General features: G+C 39.7%; 1 protein-coding gene across 7 annotated transcripts in view; it reads right to left on the reverse strand.

The window, feature by feature from the left end:
* Positions 1–24,607, reverse strand: part of GCA (grancalcin) — a 52,687-nt gene that overhangs the window by 22,464 nt on the left and 5,616 nt on the right. For 3 of the 7 annotated variants that reach the window (XM_072811060.1, XM_072811059.1, XM_072811061.1), the window contains 3 exons: positions 20,304–20,725; positions 6,524–6,688; positions 4,943–5,005 (listed from right to left, as the gene is read on the reverse strand). In XM_072811060.1, the coding sequence (XP_072667161.1) occupies positions 4,943–5,005; positions 6,524–6,667 (207 nt within the window). In that variant the 5' untranslated portion in view covers positions 6,668–6,688; positions 20,304–20,725. Of the gene's footprint in view, positions 1–4,942; positions 5,006–6,523; positions 6,689–7,299; positions 8,054–8,594; positions 8,811–20,303; positions 20,726–24,607 lie in introns of those variants that run through there. The other 4 variants (XM_072811058.1, XM_072811063.1, XM_072811062.1 and 1 more) reach the window with 4 other exon arrangements.

Raw genomic sequence — 24,607 nt, forward strand, 5'->3', positions numbered from 1 at the left:
TGAAGAGTATGGAAATTTTTTTTGTACAGAAAGAACAAAGATTATAGAGGAAGCAAAGTTGAAAACTAGCAGGTTCAAAAGACACACACAAAAAGCCATTATAAATTTGAGTTAAGGAATATAAAGAATATTTTAGTCTTCATTAAACTTTTTTGAATAGAGTGAAACTAAGAAACACATCTATTTTCTCTCCCACAAAATAAAAAAAGAGCTTTAAATTCCATGCATCAAATTTCTACATGCTTATTTATCTGCAAGGCCTATGCTTCCTTCCCCACGCTGTTTTGCACTGCTACAAGATGGAGTGCAGTCTGTCCATATGTCTTGTACTTCAGACTGAATGTGTAATCTTCCTATGAAAAACCAAGTTTATTATTTTATCGGAGTTCAGAATTAAATGCAGTAAAATTCAAAACAATTTGCATTAAATTCATCAAAAGGTCCTAGTGCAAGGGCACCTGTGTGACTCAGTCAGTTGAGCGTAGGACTCTTGTTTTCAGCTCTGGTCATGATCACAGGATCCTAGCATCCAGCCCATGATCTTGGGATCCTGCAATCCAGCCTCATGTAGGGCTCTGCACTCAACTCAGAATCTGCTTGTTCCTTTCCCTCCCCCCTACTCTTCTCCCCATGCCTGTGTTCACTCTCTCTCTCAAATAAATGAATAAAATCCTCAAAAAAAAAAAAAAAAAAAAGGTCCCAGTGTAATATAAGTTCTGATCTTTTGTAAACTCTTGGTATCACAAAACTTTTATGGCAGATGTAAGTAAAGTCACTAAAATATAAAATCATTTGACTTTAGTTGTCCCACTAAATACTTGGGTTAACCTTCCAGAAACAAGAGACTAAAACATGATTAGTAAACTGGTATACACTTTAATATCTTTTTTTTTAAGATTTTATTTATTTATTCATGAGAGAGAGAGAGAGAGAGAGAGAGAGAGGCAGAGACACAGGCAAAGGGAGAAGCAGGCTCCATGCAGGGAGCCTGACATGGGACTCAATCCGGGGACTCCAGGATCACGCCCTGGGCCGAAGGCGGCGCTAAACCGCTGAGCCACCCGGGCTGCCCACACTTTAATATCTTACAAATGTAAAATTGTCACCTAAGTCAAACGGGCTTTACAGACTTAAACAGGGTCAATATCAAGAGGAAGTAAATGGGGTGAATGGTGCAACCACAGGGTCAGATCCTGGATTCAAAAACTGGATGTTTATTGGGGTGCCTGGGTGGCTCAGTGGGTTAAGCATCTGACTCTTGATATCAGCTCTGGTCATGATCCTAGGGATTGAGCCCTAAGTGGGGGTCCACACTCAGCAAAGAGTCTACTTGTGTGTCTCTCTCTCTCCTTCTGCCCCTCCCGACCCCAACTCTCTCTCTCAAAAATAAATATTTTTTTTTAAAAAATTGGATATTGGCTCAGTGGTTGAGTGTCTGCCTTCAGCTCAGGACATGATCCCAGGGTCCTGGGATCAAGTCACAAATAGGGCTCCCCACGGGAGTCTGCTTCTCCCTCTATGTCTCTGCCTCTCTCTCTGTGTCTCTCATGAATAAATACATAAAATCTCAAAAAGAATTAGATATTTATTCATCATAGATTTTTGTGTTAATTTTGTTTTTGGGGTTTTTTTTAGTATTGGATTAAACCATTATATATCATGATTACTAAATTTTTTAAAACCCATTCAATTTAAAGGTAAGTCTCTCACCTGCCTTACCCTAGCTGGACATTCATCTGCTTAGCAATACGACAGCAAGTTAGGGGATCTTCTATGGAAACTCAGAAAGAAAATAACTGGGAGGGGAAAAAAGATTTATTTCTCTAAATGTGAGGCTCATTGCTTTATTTGAATAGTTTCTATTTTTAAAACTGTATGAAGCTAATTTATATATATGAAATTCCAAACCTAAATTGGGTTTGGGTACATCACACAGAAGCAAAAACTAGGAAGTAGAGAACAGATATGCAGCAGGGGCAGGAGGTTTGCTTCTGAGGACTTCACAAGGCCTGGGGAATGTGAGTGCCTCATTGTTTGAATGCAAGGAGTGAGATGGGATCCTAGGATGCTCTACTCATGTTAAGAGGCAAAACAAATCAAAATATACTACAGACTATTGCCTGTTGACACCACTTCTGAGAAGCTGAAGGCTTAGGTAAGTAGGACTAAAATGCTCAGCTAAGCTATCCCCAGTTTGTTGATGAGATCCGCAATGCCACTGCCAGGAAGGAGCCTTGAACTGTCATAAAATCTGATTCTGGATACAATCTAGGTGGAGACAATCACAAAACCACTAGATAATGAAGACTGGCATGAGGATAGAGGGATCACATAAAAAAGGACAAAAAGAGGGAGGGAAGAAATAAACAAAAACTCCATGTGAGATAGATTTAGAAACCAAAATCCCAAAATATCTGAACAAATCTAATATTCAGAAAGACAACAAAAAGCAACAATTGCAGAAAAAATTCATACAAGATGAAATTAATTTTACAAAATAATCATAGAAACAAGTATGTTAAGAAAATGCAGAGATATAAATGAACAAATATCTTCCATTTAAAAAGAATCATTCACTTAACAAATATTTATTGAGTACCCCACTATATTCAAGCACTGCTAATTCCTTGCTTTCACAGAGCTTACCGTTTAGTGGTGGAAGAGAGACAATAAATCAAAAATTACATTTGGCGGTAATAAGTACTAAGGGGAAAAAAGATAACAGAGTGAAAGTGATACAGAGTGTGTGCACGGGAGCAATGGAGTAGACCAATGCTACTTTACAGTTAGAGAAAGCCTCACTGAGGCTGAAAAAGTAAATTCTCCTATAACTGAATCACTGAGAAATGAATTTACTTATAGGGTGAATTGACTTATTCATTAATACAGTGAGTTTCAAGGAAGATCTAAAGAAAGTAAAGGAGCAAGCTATGCAGATATCTGAGGGAGGAGGAGTGTTCTTGGCCTGGGTTGTCCAATACAGTGGACATCAGTCATATATTCCACTGCACACTTTCACATGGCTAGTCTGATCTGAGATGTTCTGTAAGTGTAATACAAGCTGGATTTCAAAGACTCAGTAACAACAAAAAAATGAAATACCTTATTAATAACTTTTATATTGATTACATATTGGTATTTTAGTATTTCTGATATACACTAGGTCAAAAATATACTATGAAAATTAATTTCACCTTTTTTTAACTTTTTTAAATGTTCATATGTGGCTTATGTTTGTAATTCTTATGATGTTCATTTTAGACAGTGCTGTTCTAGACAGAGCGAACAAGCATAAAAATCAGAGAATGCTGGGGCACCTGGGTGGCTCAGTAGATTAAGTGTCTGCCTTAGGCTTAGGTCATGATCCCAGGGTCCTGGGTTGAGCCTGGGGGCCCATCAGAGGCCCTGTGTTGGGCTCTGTGCTCCTAGGTGAGTCTGCTTCTCCTTTTTCCTTTCCCTCTGCTTGCTGCTCCCCCTGCTGTGTTTGTGTGTGTGTGCTCTTGCATGCTCGTTCTCTCTCTCTGTCATATAAATAAGTAAATTTTTAAAAAAGGATCAGAGAATGTTGAGTGCAATAATTTTTGCCTGTTTACCTTTAGCATTTCTTTCCCTGTACCATCATCATTCCCTGAATGTCTACCTCCCTGACTAGGTGGAGAGCTTCTGAGGCAGGATCTGAGTATCACTCATCTTTGCATCCCCAAGTCCAGCACAGTATGTAGTACAAAGCAGGCTGGTTGTCTGGTGGAATGAAGACAATTACCATTGGTTCTTGATTCAACTATAGTCATTTCTGACTACTGTTGTGGCCATGTCCATTTATTATTTCAAAAGGTTGAAAATATTACAACTTCCCATTCAAGTGTCAATTAAATTTAAAAGTATAAAATCTAATTAATAAATGAAATTCTATATTACATGTGCTTTTCCAGAATTTTGGGCGTCCATAAACAACTTGAACAGCTTTTCTACAAGTTATTACCATCAGAAAGCATTCACCTAGTATACTACTTCATACTCATATTCCATACATTTTATGAAAACATCTTACCTTAATTGACTAACAAGTAAAGTCTTCCTAAATTATATGGAGAAAATCCAAGGGATCTTTTTGTATCATCTTACTGCAACTTAAGCTAATGATAATGACCAACTCTATAAACCCTAACAATCACATTAGTGGTGAAAACTGCATTTTCTAATTGAATAAGAGCTTTAGTTAGATAATTAATAAAAAATTAGTTGCCATTGGACAGGTTAATAGCAAGATTTTGAAATGATACCCAAGTTCAAGTCCTATTTGTTCAGTTACTAAATATTAATTTCCATTTATTCATTTATAATAAAAGGGTACCTGCATCCTGCCGACCTCACAGAGCTACTATGTAAAAAGTAGAAGCAGCATGCACACCAAAGTTAAAGCTGTTGGTGTTATTGACATGTGTACGTGTGTGTGCGTGTGTGTATGTGTATTTGTGAAGGGACAAACCAGAATTTCCCCTACTCAACTGATAACCGAATCATTACTGTTCAAAAACTGTCATCCAATAAAAAGGATGTAGAACCTTTAATTGGACATTTCTCATAGAACATCATTAATTATGAGACCTGTCAAAAAAAATACAGATCCAGAAGTGAGTTCAGTAAACTCATCTGATTCTTTAAACTGAGGCAAAATTCAACATATAAAAGAACTGCTTAATATTTAGACTAAACATTGAAGATGAGACAGTTCATGCATCCATCCAATATATTTATTGAATGATTAATATATTCCTAGGGCTTACTTGGTATAGGAGAAAACGACAAGGGCCATATCCTCATGGAGTTTTACTATTAAAAAACACAAAACTAGAGGCACCTGGGTGGGGCAGTCAGTTAAGCATAACACTCCTGGTTTCTGCTCAGGTCATGATCCCCGGGTCATGAGATCAAGCCCTACCTTGAGCTCTGTGTTTAGTGTGGACTCTGCTTGAGATTCTCGCTCTCCCTCTGCCCCTTCCCCCTAAAATAAATAAATGTTCAAAAGCACAAAACTATGAAAAATTTAAGACAAGTATCAAGCAGTACAAACATAGCAAATAATTATTCATAACTATAACACTGAAAGAGTTCAGAAGTCAAATAAAGGTTCCTAAATATATATGCCCAGTTTCTATATTTTAAGTTGTAATTTTATAAAATAGATTTATAATATAGTCATTTATAGATAACAGACTTATTCCCAGCATTACACTACTTAAGAGTTCTTTGACGATAAGAATGGTATCATGTAATAGTCAGCATTGCATTTAGCTGCAAACAACAGAAAATATTATGAAAGAGGTTTAAACCATAAAGGTGTAGGGTACAAGAAGTCTGAAGGTAGACAGAACAGGACTGTATGGCAACCTTATAATGCCATCAATCTCTTTACATTTTTCCATATATCCTGTTGCCGCTGCACTTCCCTACCTCAAGTTCCCTTCCTAGGCAGGAAGAATTAAGGAGCAAAAAGGGCCAATACTGGCTCCCAGGAAAGCTTTTCTCATTTAGAAAAGGAAAGTATCCTAAAGAGATTGTGCCTACATCTCAATGGCCTATTAGTAAATAGTCCTATGGCACATGGCTACCTTTACTAGATTCAGAGGCATCCAGGATGGCATTAGGGCCTTTCCAACTTCCACCACAGAAGGGGAAAAGAGGTTATGAATGGAATTGAGGTCACCTCAACACAGTGTCCACCATATACAATAATTCCGTGTATATTCTCAATTTCTAGCCAGGCATATGAGACCTAGTAAACACTCAAGTGTTATTAGAGTTCTGTGAAATTCTAACCACTCCATTGGTTTTCCTTTGTGAGTCTAAAAAAAGAGATACAGACTGTGACTAAGGCTCACATGTGAATCTGTCTCTTCTCACTAATCTGATGTTTGAACCTCCATTCTGCTCTGTTTTCTTTACCTTTTCCTGATTGGTTTTACCACTTAAGTCTCTCCCAAAACCATTCACAATTTTAAAAGTCTGCTTTTTGCTACTCTGTCTCAGCTTCCTCAAGGAGAGTTACATGTAGATCTCTTTTCCTCAATCCTCTTGGCTCAGTGGCCATGCACTACACTGTTTGCCCTCTAAGTGAAATGAACAATGCATCAGGTATCATAGGAACAGACTTCTAAAAATGAAATAATTATGACTACCTTCGTCTCTGATCTCAATTGAAAAAATAGTCTAGATAAGTTTAAAATACAAATTTCTTATACATATAAAATAACACACTAAGTAATAGAGTTGACATTTCTTTTAAATAGCAATCACTGGGACGCCTGGGTAGTTCAGCGATTGAGCGTCTGCCTTTAGCTCAGGGCATGGTTCCAAGGTCCTGGGATCAAGCCCCACATCAGGCTCCCCATGGGGAGCCGACCTCTCCCTCTGTCTGTGTCTTGCCTTTCTGTGTCTTTAATGAATAAATAAATAAAATCTTTAAAAAAAATAGCAGTCACTTTCAGAAACTGATATTTGTGCAATATATTTAATATCTCACCTGTCCAGCAACAGCAGTGAAGTATGTCCACATGGGGTCTCCTGCTGAGGAATAACTGTCAGAATACACTGGGTATCCACCAGGGAGAAGGTTTGGCCCTGTTCCTGGCAACGGCTGTCCCATTTGCATCTGCATTCCTGGCATCTGACCACTAAAATTTCCAAACTATAAGAGTGAAAAAGGATAAAGTTATTAGTACACATATTACTTGTTAACTACTAAAGTTGGTTTAAAAGAAAATATTTAGGAGGAGTCTACTGAAAAGCAAGAATAGAAAGAATTATTAAAAGAAACCAAATTCACTATCCCAAATGCTATTAGCTACAAAATCCTACATGTCCTGCATTAGGACATAATTCAGTTCATTAATGTGTCATTCAACATCAAAAGAAGTAAAACAGAAAAAAAGAACTCTCTAGGCTCCAACAACTTAATCTAACAGAGGAACACGAAGCACGCTTTTTAACTGTTTACCATCATCATCACTGAAATAAACAAAAACCAAAAAAATGCAAAAAAAAATTTCACCTGCAGTCAAACTAAGAAGTAGTATACTACTCCAGGCACATACTTAGAATAATACATGGTAAACACAACGAAATTGTGAACTAGTCATGGGAAACCCCAGAGAGTGCAAACATCTTCTCCACCAGAAAAAAAAATTAATTTTAAAAAAGCAAGACACCAATAAACAGATCAATAAAGTGATTAATTCTAACAACAGTCTTCAAAATTAGTAAGAATACCAACAAAAATAATACACAGCTAATACTTACTGCGCGCGTTTTATGGCCCAGGTACAAGTACTTCCCATTATGTGCTTAGATTTCCCCAAAACTGTATGAGGTATGAAACTACTATGTCCTTTTTGTCACTGAGGACCTGAAACTTCAAGAGGTTTCCTAAATCGGTTAAGGTCAAACACCTACTAAAAAGGAGACCACGGTTCAACTGTAGATAGTCTGATGTTTGTTTCCTGCTGTGGTTTATGCTTCTCTCTACGTTTTTCACTTTGGGACTGGGTATACGTTTTTAATACCTTAGAAAGGCATTTTACTGAGCATTTTTATGAGTCTGGAGGAGAAAAAAGTATCAAGAGTGTTTGTTATTCCGTATTGAACAAAATTCTTGCTCTGCATCCTTGAAGGATGAACAGAGATTGCCAGAAGGCAAAAAGAAAAAAAAAAGAATTCTAAACTGGGGGTCGATGGGGAGAGAGAGTCAAAAGGTCGGATACTACCAGGAGTTTGAAGAGCTGCGTGGCTGGATGTGCAAGGGCGAGGTTAGGCAGGAGGTGCTGCAGCTCCAGAAAATGGACTTCAAACTCCAGGAAACGCACAACTAGATTATGAAGCAACGAAGTACCGGAAAGTAGACAGTAAACGTTAAAACAATATAATGGACTATAAAAGCAAACAGAAATAGGTGAGATTCCTTAAAAGTTTCTTCTTTAAAAAGAAGGAAAAAAAGACCACCCCAAGGGACCCGAAAAGGCCAACTGCAGGAATTTTTAAAAAGAGCATAAAACCAAAAAAATAAATAAATTAAAAAAATAAAAAATAAATAAAAAATAAAAAAATAAAAATAAAAAGAGCATAAAACGACACAAGTTCCAACTCTCCAAGGTGATTCAGGATCAACAGTTCTGTAAGAAAGAGTGGCCCTAACCCCGCCGACCTACGATAAGGTCTATGACAGGTTGCCCTTGGTGCGCACGAGAGCAAAAATTAGGAGACTAAATGTCTACATGCGCATCCTAATTTATTCTGCAGCAAATTAGAGGACAGAAAACGAGAAGCGGCCAAAAATTCAGAAAGAGGACGTCCAGAGAAGCTGAGGAAGTGAGGGTCGACCACAAAGTATCACTGGAACTAGCAGAGGGCACCTTTGTTCCTCCAGTCCAGGAAGGAAACTCCCGAAGTCGCGGCCACCGCGGGCTCCGCAAGGCCTCGCCCAGCGGCCCAGCGGCCCCGGGCCCCGACCCCGCGCGGAGCGCCGTCCGAGGAGGCCCCGCGCCCGCCCCGCGAGGCGGCGCACACGGCGGGCCGCGCAGCCGGCAGCCGGCACTCACCGCGCCTCCGTACCCCGGGTAGGCCATGACGAGCCGAGCCGGCGACCCCCGCCGCCCTCTCGCGAGAAGGGCGGAGCTGCAGGTGCAGGGCAGGTGCAGGCGCAGGTGCAGGGCAGGTGCAGGCGCAGGTGCAGGCGCAGGTGCAGGCGCAGGTGAGGCTCAACACGCGCCGGCCCCGCGCGGGACCCCCCGGCGACCGCCCCTTCCCGGACTCCAGCCCCGCCCCGCTCGGTCCCGATTGGCTGGGCCCCGCCCCTCGGAGCCCAAGCGGCCAAATCGCGCTCCTTCCCGCCGTCTAGTCCCACCCATCTCATCTCTGATTGGCTGCGCGCGCCCAGCCCCCTTCTGCTCGGCTCCTATTGGCCGGCTCGGTGGGTGGGGCGAAGCCTGGGCTCCCGGAGCTCAGGCGCTCCCCGGGAAGGCCGCCCCGGCCGAGCTGCTCCTTTCTCCGCGGATGCCCGGGGTCGCCGGGGGTCCCCGAAACCCGAGGCCCGCCAGGCCGGGACGTCTTTTCATCTCCTCCTGCGCTCTTTGGAGCTAGGCTTGCAAATCAGCCTCTGTGAATTACAAAACTTTCCGTTACTCACAATTATTTTTTTTGCGTAGCGTCGGTGTCACATCATCAAAACTTTGAGACCTTTATCGGCCCCAAGGGGAGCCCTTCTGACCTAAACCCCACCGGAGGCGGAATTTTACCAAAATACAAAAAGCTATTTGTAGTTTGTTTGGTAGATAAATGGCGAAGAGAGTTGCCAGATTTAGCAAATAAAAGTACAGGATGTCCAGTTAAATTTCATTTTCAAATAAACAATGACTTTTTTTTAATGTCCCGAATATCACACGAGACATACACTTAATAGAAAAAAAAAAAACCTCATTGTTGATATGTGAAAATACAGGGTGGCCTGTATGTTTTCTGACACCTGGACCAATGACCCTCTGGATGGACCTCCTGATTCCATCCACCGAGGGGGCACAGCTCGGTTTTTATCACTTGGTGGAAAGTTTTAACAGTCACTTTAATTTATTAAGTAATAGTAATTGACAGTTCCGCTGTTCTCTGAATTTTGTGGCTCTGGCCTTAAAAGGAGAGAAACGCACACACAGACACATGAAACAACAGGGCAGCTGCAGCATCAGCTTCGGAACAACGCCAGGTGGTATCTCCCAGGAGTATGACGACTGCTAAAATGTTTCTTAAGGATAAAGATGTGGGGGAGAAAAGCATTAGCTGTCTATCAGCAGAGAAACTCAACCCTGCAAAGCTGAGTACTAATGGCACAGTTACACTACAGAGAAAGAACCTTGTGAAACTTGATTTTATCAGGAAGAGGCAGAGAGAAAGGAAGATTGCTAATGCACAAGCCACTCTTGAGAAAGTCTGTGTTAGTTCCTCTAACATGATAAGAAATAATTTAAGCAATGAGGTTAGGTTATTGGAATAAATAGAGGGAGAGGATAAAACCTACTTGATAAGAGGAAAAACATGACTGTTAGAGCATCAAGTGATAACACACCACAAAGCAAAACAAATTGTTCCAAGGTTTTATTCTCATTGATTAACTACATATTCAGAGAAATGCTCAGAAAGGATTGAGTGTTTTACATTTACAATGTGAGTTTAAATCTCTGGTCAGAACTTTTGCACATTTTTTTTCATCATAATAGACTTATGCTTGTATTGCATTTGTGTGTGTTGGGGGTCAAGTCTTCATGGGGCTCTTGCATTTCTACACATATAGTTTCAAAGATAGGGATCGTATTTTTCTCAAGGACAGAGAAAGTTGTTGCAGGATAAGAAACATAATCTGTCCCTCCAGGGCAAAGTTTGGGTTGGTTTGCTAGCATGACATTCCTAAACTTGGACTTCCTCCATTCTGATACGAACAAACCATGGCTGCTTGTGTAGCTCCAGGTCACACTGGGGGACTTGGGAGCAAAAATCTGAGAGCTGGAAGCTCATGCTGCCTGTGGCGCGATGAGTAATAAGGTCCTTTGTCTCTGACAGAGGAATCTCATGCATCTGTCAACTTCTATGAGACTGTGGCAAGCTACTTGTTAGCCTACAAGTGGAATAAAATATCAAATCCTTCACATTTCTTGGCAGTGTGTCTCTTTCTTAGAGAAAGAGCTGCCTAGGGAAATTCCCACTGAAGGGCAGTAGAAGATGCCATTCCATAATATGCCACTTTGACATAAGGATTATTTTTAATTAAGGGCAATTGAGAAGAAGCAGATCAAAGAAAAGCTTTCTGTTCTCCCTGTATTTGCCTAAAAGCACAGCATAAATTTACAAAAGTCCTTCTCCTCCTTCTATACCAGGAAGAACAAAGATTATTCCTCTGAGACAACGTTGGCCCCTAATCAATGGAGAAGATGCAGATTTAAAACCACGTAACAAATCTTGCACTTGATTTTTTGTTTGTTTTGTTTTGTTTTATAAGAATAACACAACTTTTATTGGGAGTTGGGGTCTTGGGTGCCCTGTCAGATGATCAGAACATTAAAAATGGACTCAACACAAAATAATCCTGCAGACCCCCCAGGACCCCATGGCCTGGCCCTGCCCTCCCCACAGGCGCAGACCCCGTCCCACCTGGCACTGCTGAAGCCCGTCTCTGTGCCTTGAAATCTTGCACTTGTTTACACTGCTTTTCCTAGTATGTCTCCACAGCTAGTCTCTCCTCACCTTTCTTCCTCTTCTTTTTAGCCGAAGATGGTATCTAAGCTTGAGTCACCTCCGAAAGTTATTCATTTTTCCATGGGTATCTCCCATGTATTTATGGGGATACATGTAAATAAATGTCTGGGTTTATTCTTTTGTTCATCTACTTTTTATTACAAGGGTCTCAGCCAAGAAGTTAGAAAGGTAAACGTAGAATTTGCTTTGTACTTTATGCATTGTCTTTTCAGAAAACACTCCATTATTATATAAAACATGCTACTTATGGAGTGATCACTGTGTCACAGGCACTGTGTGCTGCAAGGGGCCTTTCCTCAAAACAACTTCATCAGGTATATACTCTTAGTATCACCATTTCACACATGTAAAAAGTAAGGTGGAGAATTGTGTATCACATACCCACAGATGCCCAGTTAGTCGCAAAGCTGAGATTAGAACCCAGGCTTGGCTGTGGTCTCTTTAACAATGTGTTTCCCCTTCCCTGCCCACTCCCAACCATAGCATTTTAAAACATAGTAAAAATGATTTACACTATAGAAGGAAATGGCTTAAAGGGCAGAAAAGAACTAGACAAATAGAAAATGCACTGTTTTGAGTAGGACTAGCCAATCACATCACTTCTCTTACACAAGATGCATGTTTTCTCTCCATGTTAAGCTTTTATGATTATGTCTACTTATGATATTTCTTCCAAATCTTGGTGACCTTTGGTCTTACCGTAAATTTAGATATTCATTTAACCTGTGCATTTTGTAGTACAGTATAAACACTGATTTATTTATGTTTTCCTTCCCTATCTGTTGCTACCTCATTTGCTTTCCCTCTATACAGAATGGGGGAGGGGGAAGGGAGGTGGGAGACACAGGACAGTAAAATTTTACTGCTCCTCAGCAAACTTCAGTTCCAGAGCCAGAGGGTACTACTCTCACAGAAATTATTTATATGCTAAATACTGTAACGAGACTACCAGTTAATGAAAAACAACATTAATGAAGCTTATTTTATATCATTAAGAAATCTCACTTAGATTGATTCATTTATTTAAACAAATTTATTGAACATTTATAATGTAGCGCTAGTTTAGATGGGGAAAAAAATACATCAAGTTTGGGGGAATGTCTTGGCTCTTCTGGACCTCACATTCTAACAGGGAGAACAAACAACAATAAGTAAAGACAATAAGTAAAGCATATGGTATGTTAGGAGATGAAAAATGCTACAGAACCAAAGGAAAACAAAAGCAGGGGTGGGAGAGTAAGGTGATGATGTGGGAAACAGAGGCAGAAGAAAAATTATTACGTTTTCTTACTACTTACAGCCCATTGATAACTCCTTATAACAGGTGGAGTGACATTCCTCTAGGACTCAACTGCCTGGATGTTGACACTTTGCTAAAGGCAAAAGGCAATTGTAGCCCAACCCCAGGATCACATAAGTCTACTTTGACATATAAAAAATTCTTTTGGAAATTTCCTGTATCTCTACCCCCCATGATACATGTTGGCAATCATCCCCAAGCATATGACCTACCTATATACATTGGAAGGGTCTCATGACTCAGGTTTTATTAGATAGTAATGAATGACCTTTTCCTAACAATAGTGAGCCCCCTCAAAGTCCTGGAAATCTTGCTTCCAAAATTCCTTAGAGACTTACAATACCCCCAACCTCAACTTGAAAGTATATAATGGGTGCCTCCTCATGACCCCAGTGCAGCTCTTTCTGCCCACAGGTCTTGTCCCCATGCTTTAGTAAAATCACCTTTTTGCACCAAAGACATCTCTAGAATTCTTTCTTGGCCGTCGGCTTTGGACCTCACCAACATTCCAAAACTGCATCACTTGGACTCCTGCTCCTTTCATAGCCCAGCTCCTGTCTCCCCTCATCTCCCCAGGTGACACTGGGCCCCCTGTGCCAGGGAGGATGCTGCACAGAAGTCAGAGGATGTGGGTTTCCACTCTCCAGAAAGTTGTTCTGGCATCTACTTCCTACCTGCTTCTCCCTCTGCCTGTGTCTCTGCCTCTCCCTCTTTCTCTCTCATGAATAAATAAATAAAATATTTTTTTTTAAAAAAGAGGATTTTGTAGACAGAACAAAAGATGTTGTGTAATTTTCACAAGCTTTCTTTCTGTTAAGAACCCTGCAACAGTGACAGAGCAAGTTGTGGTACTAAATGAGATACTCCAGGTAGCCTCATTAAGAAGGTGAGGGTTATGCTGTTCAAGAAAAAAGGGTGAGGTTGAGCAAAGACTGGACATTAGTAAGTTAGACATGTAGTTACCTGTAGAAATAATGTTCCAGGTGGAACTAGAGCTAGAGACCTAAGGCAGAAGCCTCCTGACCTGTTTAAAAAACAGCAAGGATGCCAGGAAGTCTGGTGTGCATTGAGCCAGAGGGAAGTCTAAGAATGGTTACAGAGCAGGGGCATTGGGGCAGATCACCATGGGCCTTTATTGGCCATTGTTAAGACTTTATACTCTGAGTGAGGTAAGAAACCACTGATGGTTTGGAGCTTTAGTCGTACAAAATAGGTCTTTATTTGTAAAAGATCACTCTTTTGTCTGTGTTGACTATAGACTGAAGGGGGTTAGCATAGAAGGAGGATGATCTGAAAGCAAATCTGCTGGTAATTTAGAGATGGTGGTGTTCACCTGGATTTAACAGTTGAGATGGTGAGAAGTGGCGAAATTATTTTGTTTTTAAGGGATAGGCCTCAGGATTTACTGATGTTTTAGATTTGCCCTTTAATGACATGGTAACAAATATTCTCTCCTTGACCAAACTCTAGCCACATTCTTCTGAGCTCTCTTCTTGAGTAGGCCTTAATCCTGTCCTATAAAGAATGGAACAAACACCAATGTATTTTGACAGCTCAAGGCTGCAGCCCTATGATGACTCTAGCCCCTTTTAAAGCACTTACCTGAGAGAACTCAAGGCTGACAAAAGAATGTAGGGTTTGTTCCTACCAATATCTGAAGATAGGGCCTATTCTCCTAGTCTCTGTGAGAGGGTAGAAGCCTAACTTGGATTAAGTGCCAGGAAGCAAACACAGATGGATTTCACAGTCTAAACCTTTCTTCCTGCTTTTTATAATTTTTCATTTCCCTGACACTACAGAGTTCCCCTCCTCCCCACTAACTCCTTCCCTATTCTCTGATTCTCCCTTTCAAATGCCCAGTCCTTTCTGTCTGAATCAAAGTTGAATTCATTTCACACTGGACCCTTTCCCTATTATTATTATTATTATTATTATTATTATTATTATTTCCCTATTATTAATAGTATAAGTAATATATTATGGTTTGAAATCATCCTTACCACTTTAACTAGAGTCCTGCTTTGTTTATCTTTGCCAGTGGTGGGGACTGGAGGAAGAGTTGTTTGGGGTGGCCAAATCAAAAATAAATATTGCGGGATCCCTGGGTGGCGCAGCGGTTTGGCGCCTGCCTTTGGCCCAGGGCGCGATCCTGGAGACCCGGGATCGAGTCCCACGTCGGGCTCCCGGTGCATGGAGCCTGCTTCTCCCTCTGCTTCTCCCTCTGCCTGTGTCTCTGCCTCTCTCTCTCTCTCTCTGTGACTATCATAAATAAAAAAAAAATATATTGCACGTGTTAGACTTGAGATGTCTATGAAACTAAGTGGTAGTGTCAGGTAGGTTGTTGATCTGAAAGGCGGGATGGAGTGAACAGCTTAGCCAGTGATGGTGCCTACCAACCACCCAGCATCTTCATCTCAATGAACCTTGCTATTTTCCACTTGTTACATATGCTGCAACTGTTTGGAGTGTAGGAAAAACTTACTGGGAGGTGGGAAGTATTCCTCCAAAAAGGCCCTAACGTGGCAATTAATTGCTGAATGCTGGTAATGAAATAAAAGCAGCCCAAGAAATGCCTCATATCATTTTCTATAAAAATTAATAATAGAAATAATTTTGTACCTAGTAGATAAAAGGCATAGCTTATTATATATGCAAAATGATTCTGGTAAACATTAAATCCATGGGGCTTGAGAAACTACATACGTATAACATCTTAGCTCATGCTGCCATAACAAAGCACCATAGAATGGCTGGCTTAAACAATAGGAATTTATTTCTCACAGTTCTGGAGACTGACAGTCCAAATCAAGGTGGCAGCAGGGGCAGTATCTGGTGAGAACTCTCTCCTTGGGTTGCAGATGGCTGCCTTCTTGCTGTGTCCACACATGAGTTCTCCTCATGCTTGCTGTGTCCTCTGAGTATGTGGATGCAGAGAGACAGGGAAGCAAGTTCTCTGTTGTCTCTTCTTATAAGGACATTAATCCCATCTTGAAGGTCAGACCTTCCTAACCTCACCCAAACCTAGTTACCATCCAATGACTCCCATCTACAAATACCATCACACTGGGTGTTAGGGTTTCTACCAATAAATTTTAGGGGGACAGAGTTCAATCTATAGAACACAAAATCTGAAAGGTGAGGAAGAAGAGACACATCGTCATCACATCCACCGTTGTGTTGTCACCTTGGAGCTGCTTTAGAATTTGTTTATTCTATTTTATGCTAAAATGTGTTCATACGGATTTCATGCCACGGTTTTAATTGATATACTTGCAATAATTATCATACTTTTTCCAGAAATTATTGTGTCTTTATAATGTGTTTTATGGAATAATGAAGGCTCTATAGGTATTATTCGTATAAGGCATAAAACATGACAGTATAAAATGAAGCTATTCACCAACACTTTTATTATAAGCCTAAAACTGTTCCAACTGCCTAAGGGTTAATGCCCACTATTGAGGACAGAGTAAAATAATAAGCTTCACAAATAAGACAGAAGTAAATATTATTTGCCATTTATTACTGAGACCAGCCACTTGACAAACTGACCTTATTCAGCTAAGCTTTCAACAACACAGTTTTTTGTTTCTAATTCTGGTAATATTAAGTACTCTTTTGGCAGAAACACAAATTCAAAAGCAATTTAAAAAACAATAATGCATATGTGAAAAGTGTCAACAGGGCTCTTCAGAGAGGTGAAGAATGGTAATTTCTAAATATATGCTCCTCACTTGGATCATTGCCCTATTAAGCAATTTGGATTCCATGCAAACTTCTTCAGAAATCGTAAAAAATATATATATATAATGGTAAATATATTTATATATATAAAATATATAATATATATAAAATCTTGACCACAATATGTGTCCACAACAAATGATCAATAAAAGCTGCAACACTGATTAATATCCTCCATAAAATAATCTGTTACTTAGGCAATGTTTAATCATACACTCACAAAACTGACTTTCTAGAAAGATAAAAATGAAGTAATGTTGATTGAATACTTATTTTAGCTGGTGCTTATCCCTTTACTTAGTAACTTGCTCACATATAATGTGAATTAAGTTAGAGTAGTCCTGTTATAACCAAAAGTACCTTATTTTTCTGAAAGATTTTATTTATTTACTCATAATAGACACAGAAAGAGAGGCAAAGACATTGGCAGAGGGAGAAGCAGGCTGATGTGGGAGCCTGATGGGGGACTCGATCCCAGGACCCTGGGATCACGACCTGAGCCAAAGGCAGATGCTCCATCACTGAGCCACCCAGGCGTCCAAACGAAAGTACATTAATCAAAAAAATAAAAGAGCCTGGGTGGCTCAGTCGGTTAAGCCACCAACTTGATTTCAGCTTAGGTCATGATTTCAGAGTTGTAAAATTGATCCCCGGGTTGGGCTCCACGCTGGGCATGCAGCCTGTTTAAGATTCTCTCTCTCTCTCTCTCTCTCTCTCTCTCCCCACCTCCCTCTCTAAAACATAATAGATAAATAAATTGCAGAATATAACACATGGACTGTGCTTAAAAACCTACCTTATAAAAAATAAAAGTAGCCCAGCACTTAAACAGATTATGGACTGGCTAAAAGAAGAAATCATCCCATTTCTACACTAATCCTTAGGTATTTTGCTTATGTGTGAAGATAAGATTGCTCTTATCCCTCATCAATGTAAAACTATTAGAAGGAATAAGACCTAGTAATAGAAATTTTAAAAATTAAAATCTATTTATTTGCATAGCATGTGATACTTTTCATAGCTATTTAGCACATTATCATATTTGAGTTTCCCCCAAATCTTGTGACATTAGTAGCGCCAATTATATTTTAAGAGGAAACTAAGATAGTAATAGGTTGTAATTTGGAAGTAGACACACATCAAAACAGTTGCAAAATATTTTTAAAACAAAACATGACCTGATTAATTCATCACGTTTGGAAAATGACAGCCCACAGTGCTCCTGTAGTTTGGATGAGTGAGTGAATATATGAATGAAGTTCCATGCTTAGCGCTTTTGAAGTTGCTTAAACCAAGAATTAAGCTGTATAGAACATTATGGCTTAAGCTATCCTAAATTAAAAATGGAACTGAATTAAAAGAAACAAGTTCAGTACTCTCCCCGTACAGTCCGTGAGGACTGGAACCATAATACATACTAATATAAATGAGGACCCATGATCCGTGGTGATGCCAGGCACAAACTGGGTGGGCATAAGGAGCCCAGTTAATGCCCCATGCAAGATCTGCTCTATTTAACCTACTTAGGACACTTGCTTTGCTCTCCAGCCTTTATCCAAAAAACTTGACTGCTGCCGTATCCATCAGATAACAGCAGATGGCACACTCAAACAAAGTAATTGAGGAGCTGTAATAAAGTCACCGTTTACAAAGGTGTCACCTACAAAGGATGATAGAGCATCTCAGTACAAGCTGCAACGAGGATCCATTACTCCCCTTAGGATTAGAGGGCAAGGCAAAGAAGCAGTGTTGAAAGCCAAAGAGCGTAACTGTATGGGGAAGGCCATCTGACACATAACCTCTAGAAGAGAGATACGTGATGAACTGCACAGAAGAGAGGTGAGGGGAACAAATACTACAACCTCCCTCTTTCCTCCACCTCTGATCTCCTGTCAGAGCTTCCACTGGCTGATCTCTATCAGAAGCCATAGGGACAGAAAGTTCATGGATTGCAGTCCATAAAGGTCAGCTTCCCAGCCACAGTGCAAAGTAGAGGGTAGAGCATGGATCTTCAGGAGCAAGTGGAAAATAACATGTACATTGAAGAAAAAGAAATTCCACAATTCACACTTAACAGTCCTGCCAAAATTTAACAACTTTTCAGGAAAAGCCTCAACTTGTTTAATTTTTCTGTAAGGTAAGGCAAAAATGCAGGTAAATTGCATACAGTAAATACTTATAGAATAATTATATTGAATGGTGAATTAAATCCAAAGGGTTGAATGAACAAATAGGCTATATAGAAATGGGGCGGGGGGAGGGAGAGAGAGGAGCAGAGAGAGAAAAGAAACTTAGGTTTTTATTCAGACACCATGAGTCCAGTTAAGGAGAATGTAACCTAGCGACAGAATCTTTACATGATGGTTTGCTCATAAATTGTTGAAAATGGTAGTTAGTGATATCAGAAAGCATAATTAAATAAGGAGAAGTTACCAGAATGACTTGGGGGGGGGGGACACAGAGAGCAAATACCTAGGTATATAGATAAGATCAAATGGTTCTTCAAATTCTGCTATAAAATATCTTTCTGCACATTATATTAAACAAATATGCACACAAAATAAAAACTATTTAGAAGGAAACAAAACTAATTTCTGCTGGAAAAGCATGTGCCTAAAATAGATCTTTTTCAGTATAAATTTGAAAAAGTTAAAAATTATGATCTCGACCTTTCTGGAAAACATTTATCTTCAAGCTTTTGATCCTGTTACAGTTTTCAATAATGAAAAAAAAACAACTCATATTTAGATCAATTTTAATATTTCCTCCTGATTGATATTTGGTAACATTTATGTATAAAACTATCAGCTAATCACATCACACAGATAATAAACTAATACCAATATCAGAGTTAGGATGATTTCTCTTTATTACTACTGATTTCATTTATTCACACACACATTCTAAGTTCAAGAGAATATGTTAATTGGTGTATTTACTCTAATTTTTTAAAAGATTTTATTTATTTATTCATGAGAGAGAGAGAGGCAGAGACACAGGCAGAGGGAGAAGCAGGCTCCATGTGGGGATCCCAACATGTGACTCCATCCTGGGTCTCCAGGATCACATCCTGGGCTGAAGGAGGCGTTAAACCGCTGGGCCACCCGGGCTGCCCTACTCTATTTTTGATGCTCTGGCCTCTGGGGCCTCTCTGAGTGGGGAGAGACTGGCCCTCCCAGGACTTGCCAATTCTTAGAGATAACAAATGACTCACCTTTCATGTGTAAACCAGGCAATCCACAGCCCCTGCCTTACCTGAATCACCTCCTCTCTTTGGCTGAGCGACCAGCCCAGAAGACAGTATTCCTCCCACTAGCCTCCCAGACCCAGATACTGGGCAGTTAGGGATAACCTCCATGCCCCTGAGCCCTCTAAAATTATTCAAACTAGTCACTTCTAGCTCTGCTTACTATACCTTGCCTTGCCTTTCTCATGGAAACCATAATAAAGATTTCACCTATCTGATCCCCTTGTTCCTGCTGCCTTCTGGCATTTCCTGTGGGGTCCCTCCTGGGACAGTGTGTCCCCTCCTCTTAGAAATTGTAACAAACTATTTTTTCAATGGCAATCATTTCTCATTTGTTGGAAAAATAAGAAAATGTACATGTTAGAACAGTTGGTTCTAGTCATTACTGTCTATGCTAACTCTTGGGGAAACCGTGCAATAAATATTTTAGAGATTGATAACTGACTCCAAGTTCATCTGCTGGCTGTGTGACATTGGGCAATGTAATAACAATGAATCTTGGTTTCTCCTTTGTTAAATGGGGATATTCCCTACCAGAAGGTCAGTTAGTCTTCTTTAGGTTGTTCTCTGCTTAAAAAAAAAAAAAAAAAAAAGATACTTTCAGTTTTTACTGAATTCTAGCCACGGTTTTATCTTCCCACTGGGAAATACAGATTACCTGCCTTTTCTGCTATCTGTCAAGAAGTCTGTATTTTTCATAGTTATGATTTTACTTACTTGACATCGGCCAAATCAGATCTGACACAGTTACTAGTTGATAGTAAAACCCCCACAAGAGGGCGGCAGAGGCAACACAATTGTAGGCAGGTGGCACCGAGAGCCTGAGGAGGAAGGGAGGGATGGTCCGGTCCTGAGGATGGCTAGATACAGGTGAACGTCCAGGGCTCAGCCTGGGCGGCTTCGTGTGTGCTGGCTCCTCAGAGCTGCCACCTTGTCATCAACGTCCCAGGAAACATAATGACCCGCAGGCAGTTCTTGGCTCCACCTGAGAACCTGGGTCAGCTTTTGGAATTCATTTTGTGAAGAAGCTCAGGTTTTCTCTACAATTCATTGCTGTGTTCCACAGATATGAAATCTTAATATCATTCTTACTTCCTGATCCACAGACAGCACATTTATGTGCAATTACCAGTCTATTCCTGAAAGACAAAACATTTCTAAAAAGTATTAAATCAAAGATCACTCAAAATCCATGCTTGCATGGATTTACCTTTATCCATATACTAAAATAATAAGTATTTCATCTTGAAATATTTTTAAGTAGATCATTGGTATTATATTATATTAATATATTATTAATATTATTATATTAGGTAGATCATTAGTAGTAAAAATTTAGACCACTCTATATTTGAAAAAAAAAACTCACATAGTATAATATGTCCCTTTTGAGCTTTTACTGCATTTGAGGGAGAAAGAATCAACGAATTGAAAGCATCTGCACTAAATAAGTTCTAAAATTTTGTGCCAGTTTTGATGGTCGGGAAGGGCTATGTAAGGTCCCCTGTCTATATACCCTCAACACAAGTAGGCGTCATAGGAAAATGCACATTCTAATTAGAAATTTAGAGGAGAAGAGATTAAATTATTTTAGCAGTAATCAGGAAATATTTTACAGAAATATTTTTATGATATTTAAAAATCAATTTAATTATAAATTATATAAATATAAGTTTTAGTATCATTTTACTTTATAAAATGTGGTCTAATTTGCAGCCTGAGTAAATCAGTGTGTCATTCTTTCATTCATTTGCTGATTTTACACATGCACTCTTTCATTTATAACCAGCACAGAAGTCCCTTTCCTGCCCTCAACAAAAAGGTATATTGTTTCCAGAACCTGCCCGACTTTTCTAATATTTGGTTTTATGAAAAACTGATGGAGTAAAGGCAGCTGCCCACCCTGAATTGGGAATTTTTTACTTGTATTTTTTACTTGTTGGGAAACAGTTTAAGACAGCTCTGGTACAATATTTCTGCTGTTTAAAGAATTCTTTACATATCATGTCCTGATATTTCAGAACAGAGATTTTCAAATGCTTTTCCAAATATATGGAAAAATATGGACTTTTTTTGTCATGACACGTTTACTTTTTAAAAAGTAAGTCTCTTGATTCAGTCAGGGCCCTGGGATCTTAAGGGATTAGCCACTGTCATATCCAAAATCATGCATTTATTCAGGGTAAAAGTTAATTTTCCTGGTCTTCCTCAGAAGAAATTGCCTCAGGGATGCCAGAGAGATTTGAGGTAATGTCAATTTAAAATACTTTTACTAGGGAGCCTGGGTGGCTTAGTCAGTTAAATATCCAACTCTTGGTTTTTGGCTCAGGTCATAATCTCAGGGTCTCGAGATCAAGCTGTGCATGGGGCTCTGGGCTCAGTATGGAGCCTGCTTGTCCCTCTCCCTCTGCTCCTTCCTCCATAAATAAATAAATAAATAAATAAATAAATAAATAAATAAATAAATAAATAAAATAAAATAAAATAAAATAAAATCTGAAAACACTTTTACTGAAACTCAATTCCTTGGGCCAGAGGAAAGTCCTTACTAAAGCTGATGGTACAAGTAAAGCTTCATTTACTGTTTCCAGGCATCACCACCAGACTCTCTGTCACCACCAGTATGCTTTTCTCCTCCAAAACACCTCCCATTTCAGTTCCAAGGTATGAAACTCAGAAAAGTCGATCAGCTCTTTTTGAGGTAAGGGCGGGGCCCAAAGCCTCACTCACTTCATTGTGTGTGAAACCTGGATCTCCTGATAATCTTCCTAATTTCTTTCTTGATGGTTGGAAAAGTGATACCCGATTGCTCTCTTCTTATAGCAGATGCACCAAAGACTTGGAGACCCAAGACCAGAATGGGGAGATAGAGTTTATTGAGTAGATAAGTATAGTACACTTTCAAGAGTGAAAGTGTGCCACTGCCAGAGTAGAGTGGAAGCTCTGGCCCCAGAAGCTCTAGCTGCATCCTTTTAAGCCTGCTTTGCCTACATGTAAATTTGGCTTTGATTGACATTTTCGATTGACAGCTGGTGGTTATATAACATTTTGGCCTCTGTGCATGTGCCTACCCATGATGCATTTGGTTATAATTGTATTTATTTTTTGTATTGCATATTTATGGACTTTTTTATAAGATTTTATTTATTTGTTCATGAGAAACACACAGAGAGAGAAGCAGAGACATAGGCAGAGGGAGAAGCAGGCTCCCTGCAGGAGCCTGATGTATGACTAGATCCCTGGACCCCTGGATCACAACCTGAGCCGAAGGCAGATGCTCAACAACTGAGCCACCCAGGTGCCCCTATATTTATGACTTGTAATGAGTTTTGTTGTGACTTTGAAGGTATGTAAGGGCAAGTTGCGCCCCTTGGGTGCATGCTCAGCTCTTAGACGTCCCCATGTGGCTTTTGAGCCAGCTCTGTGGCTAGGCCTTTCTGTTCTGTTAATCCTTACAGGTGACTCTGAAGGTGTCACTAAGCCTTGGAGGTGGAGGCCAGAGGTGACCAACACCTGCTTTATCCCTCCTTGCTCATGTCTAACTAACTGCCCAACAAAAGAATAAGAAATTCCAGTTGCTTAACATAAGGAAGACAGGTTATTTTTTTGGAATGCTACAGGGGTTCCTACCTCTGTCCCTCACTCTCTTTGCTGAACCGATAGGCTGGAAAACTACCAAAAGCCTTGGCGACAAATATAAAATAAGCAAAAATTCTTCAAAGGTCACTCAGACTCAGATTTTCTGCCCTTGTTACTTTCTTTCAAGTTTACAGACATTAGATGACCTTTTTGGTTGAATTTATATATATGATCTATTTTTTTTCCAAATATCTCTCAGAGATTGACATTCTGGTGTGTTCACAGTGCTACTGCCATGAAGGTATGTATTTTCTGTGATGCATAATCGGTTTCGTTTGTTCTAAGCAAATACCTGACAATGTCCAGGTTAATGGATTTGGTAGATTAATGTTACAAAAAACAATATCTCTCATAATAAATTACTGAAAATATGTGTTCATTTATATCATGGCTTTAGCTAAATTGATTATGAATGATTTAGGAATATGTATACAAAACACAATTGAATTTTTCATATTTTCCTGGTTAGACCAGGAATCTACCTACCACTAAAATTTATTTGTAACCCCCAAATAATTACTTTTGATGTTTTCATGGTCACTGGTGGATCGGTGCAGAGGAGTGAAAAATTTGAGTTGCCCAATGAGCATGTTTCCTGCTGAGGTTGAACAAGACAGAGCTCTGCCTTCTTGTCTCAGCTCTCATACTGTAAACAAGTGTCCTTTTTGTGGTATATTTAGTGCCAATTTTTTTTTTTTTTTTGCATTTTTATGCTTTTTGTCGGTGATTTCACCGTTTAAAATAGTCCTGAAGTGTTATCTTGTATTTCTAAGCACAGGAAAACTGTGATGTGTCTCACAGAGAAAATATGGGTTAGATAAGCTTCACTCAGGTATGAGTTATAGTGCTGTGAGTTCATTGTTAATGCTTCAACAATACATATTAATTTAGGCGTCTTTAAACAGAAACACAAAACAAGTTATATATTGATTGGTTTTAGAAATGTTGTGACCAGAGTGTGACCTTATTTTGTATGTCCCCAAGAGCAGTAGGTCAGTATGCACTAATTCAGTACAGCTTTATAGTACATAACTACCATGAATAATGAGACTCGCCTGTATTCTCAGCTGGCCCTAGGCAAGAAGAGGCCCTAACCCCTAGTTCTCACCTTTGACCAGACTGGAACCACATGTGGAATTGAAAGGGAAAATAACTGACACTAAAGTTCCAATTGTGGAGATTTGGCTGCAATGGATAACTGTATTCATCTTTCCATGAGTCTAATAGGCAGCTAGCTGGGCTTGAGAACAACTTTGCTGGCTCACTCTGTGGCCACAAGAACTGAATGGCAGCTCAGGAACTTCCCACTGGGGGCACTCTCCAAGGGCAATATGTCTGTTCTCTTAGGGAAAGCAGCCTGAAGAGAGGCTTTTCTAGCCCTC

Source organism: Canis lupus, chromosome 34 (genome assembly GCF_048164855.1).
Source record: "Canis lupus baileyi chromosome 34, mCanLup2.hap1, whole genome shotgun sequence".
In the NCBI taxonomy this organism is placed as follows: domain Eukaryota; kingdom Metazoa; phylum Chordata; class Mammalia; order Carnivora; family Canidae; genus Canis; species Canis lupus.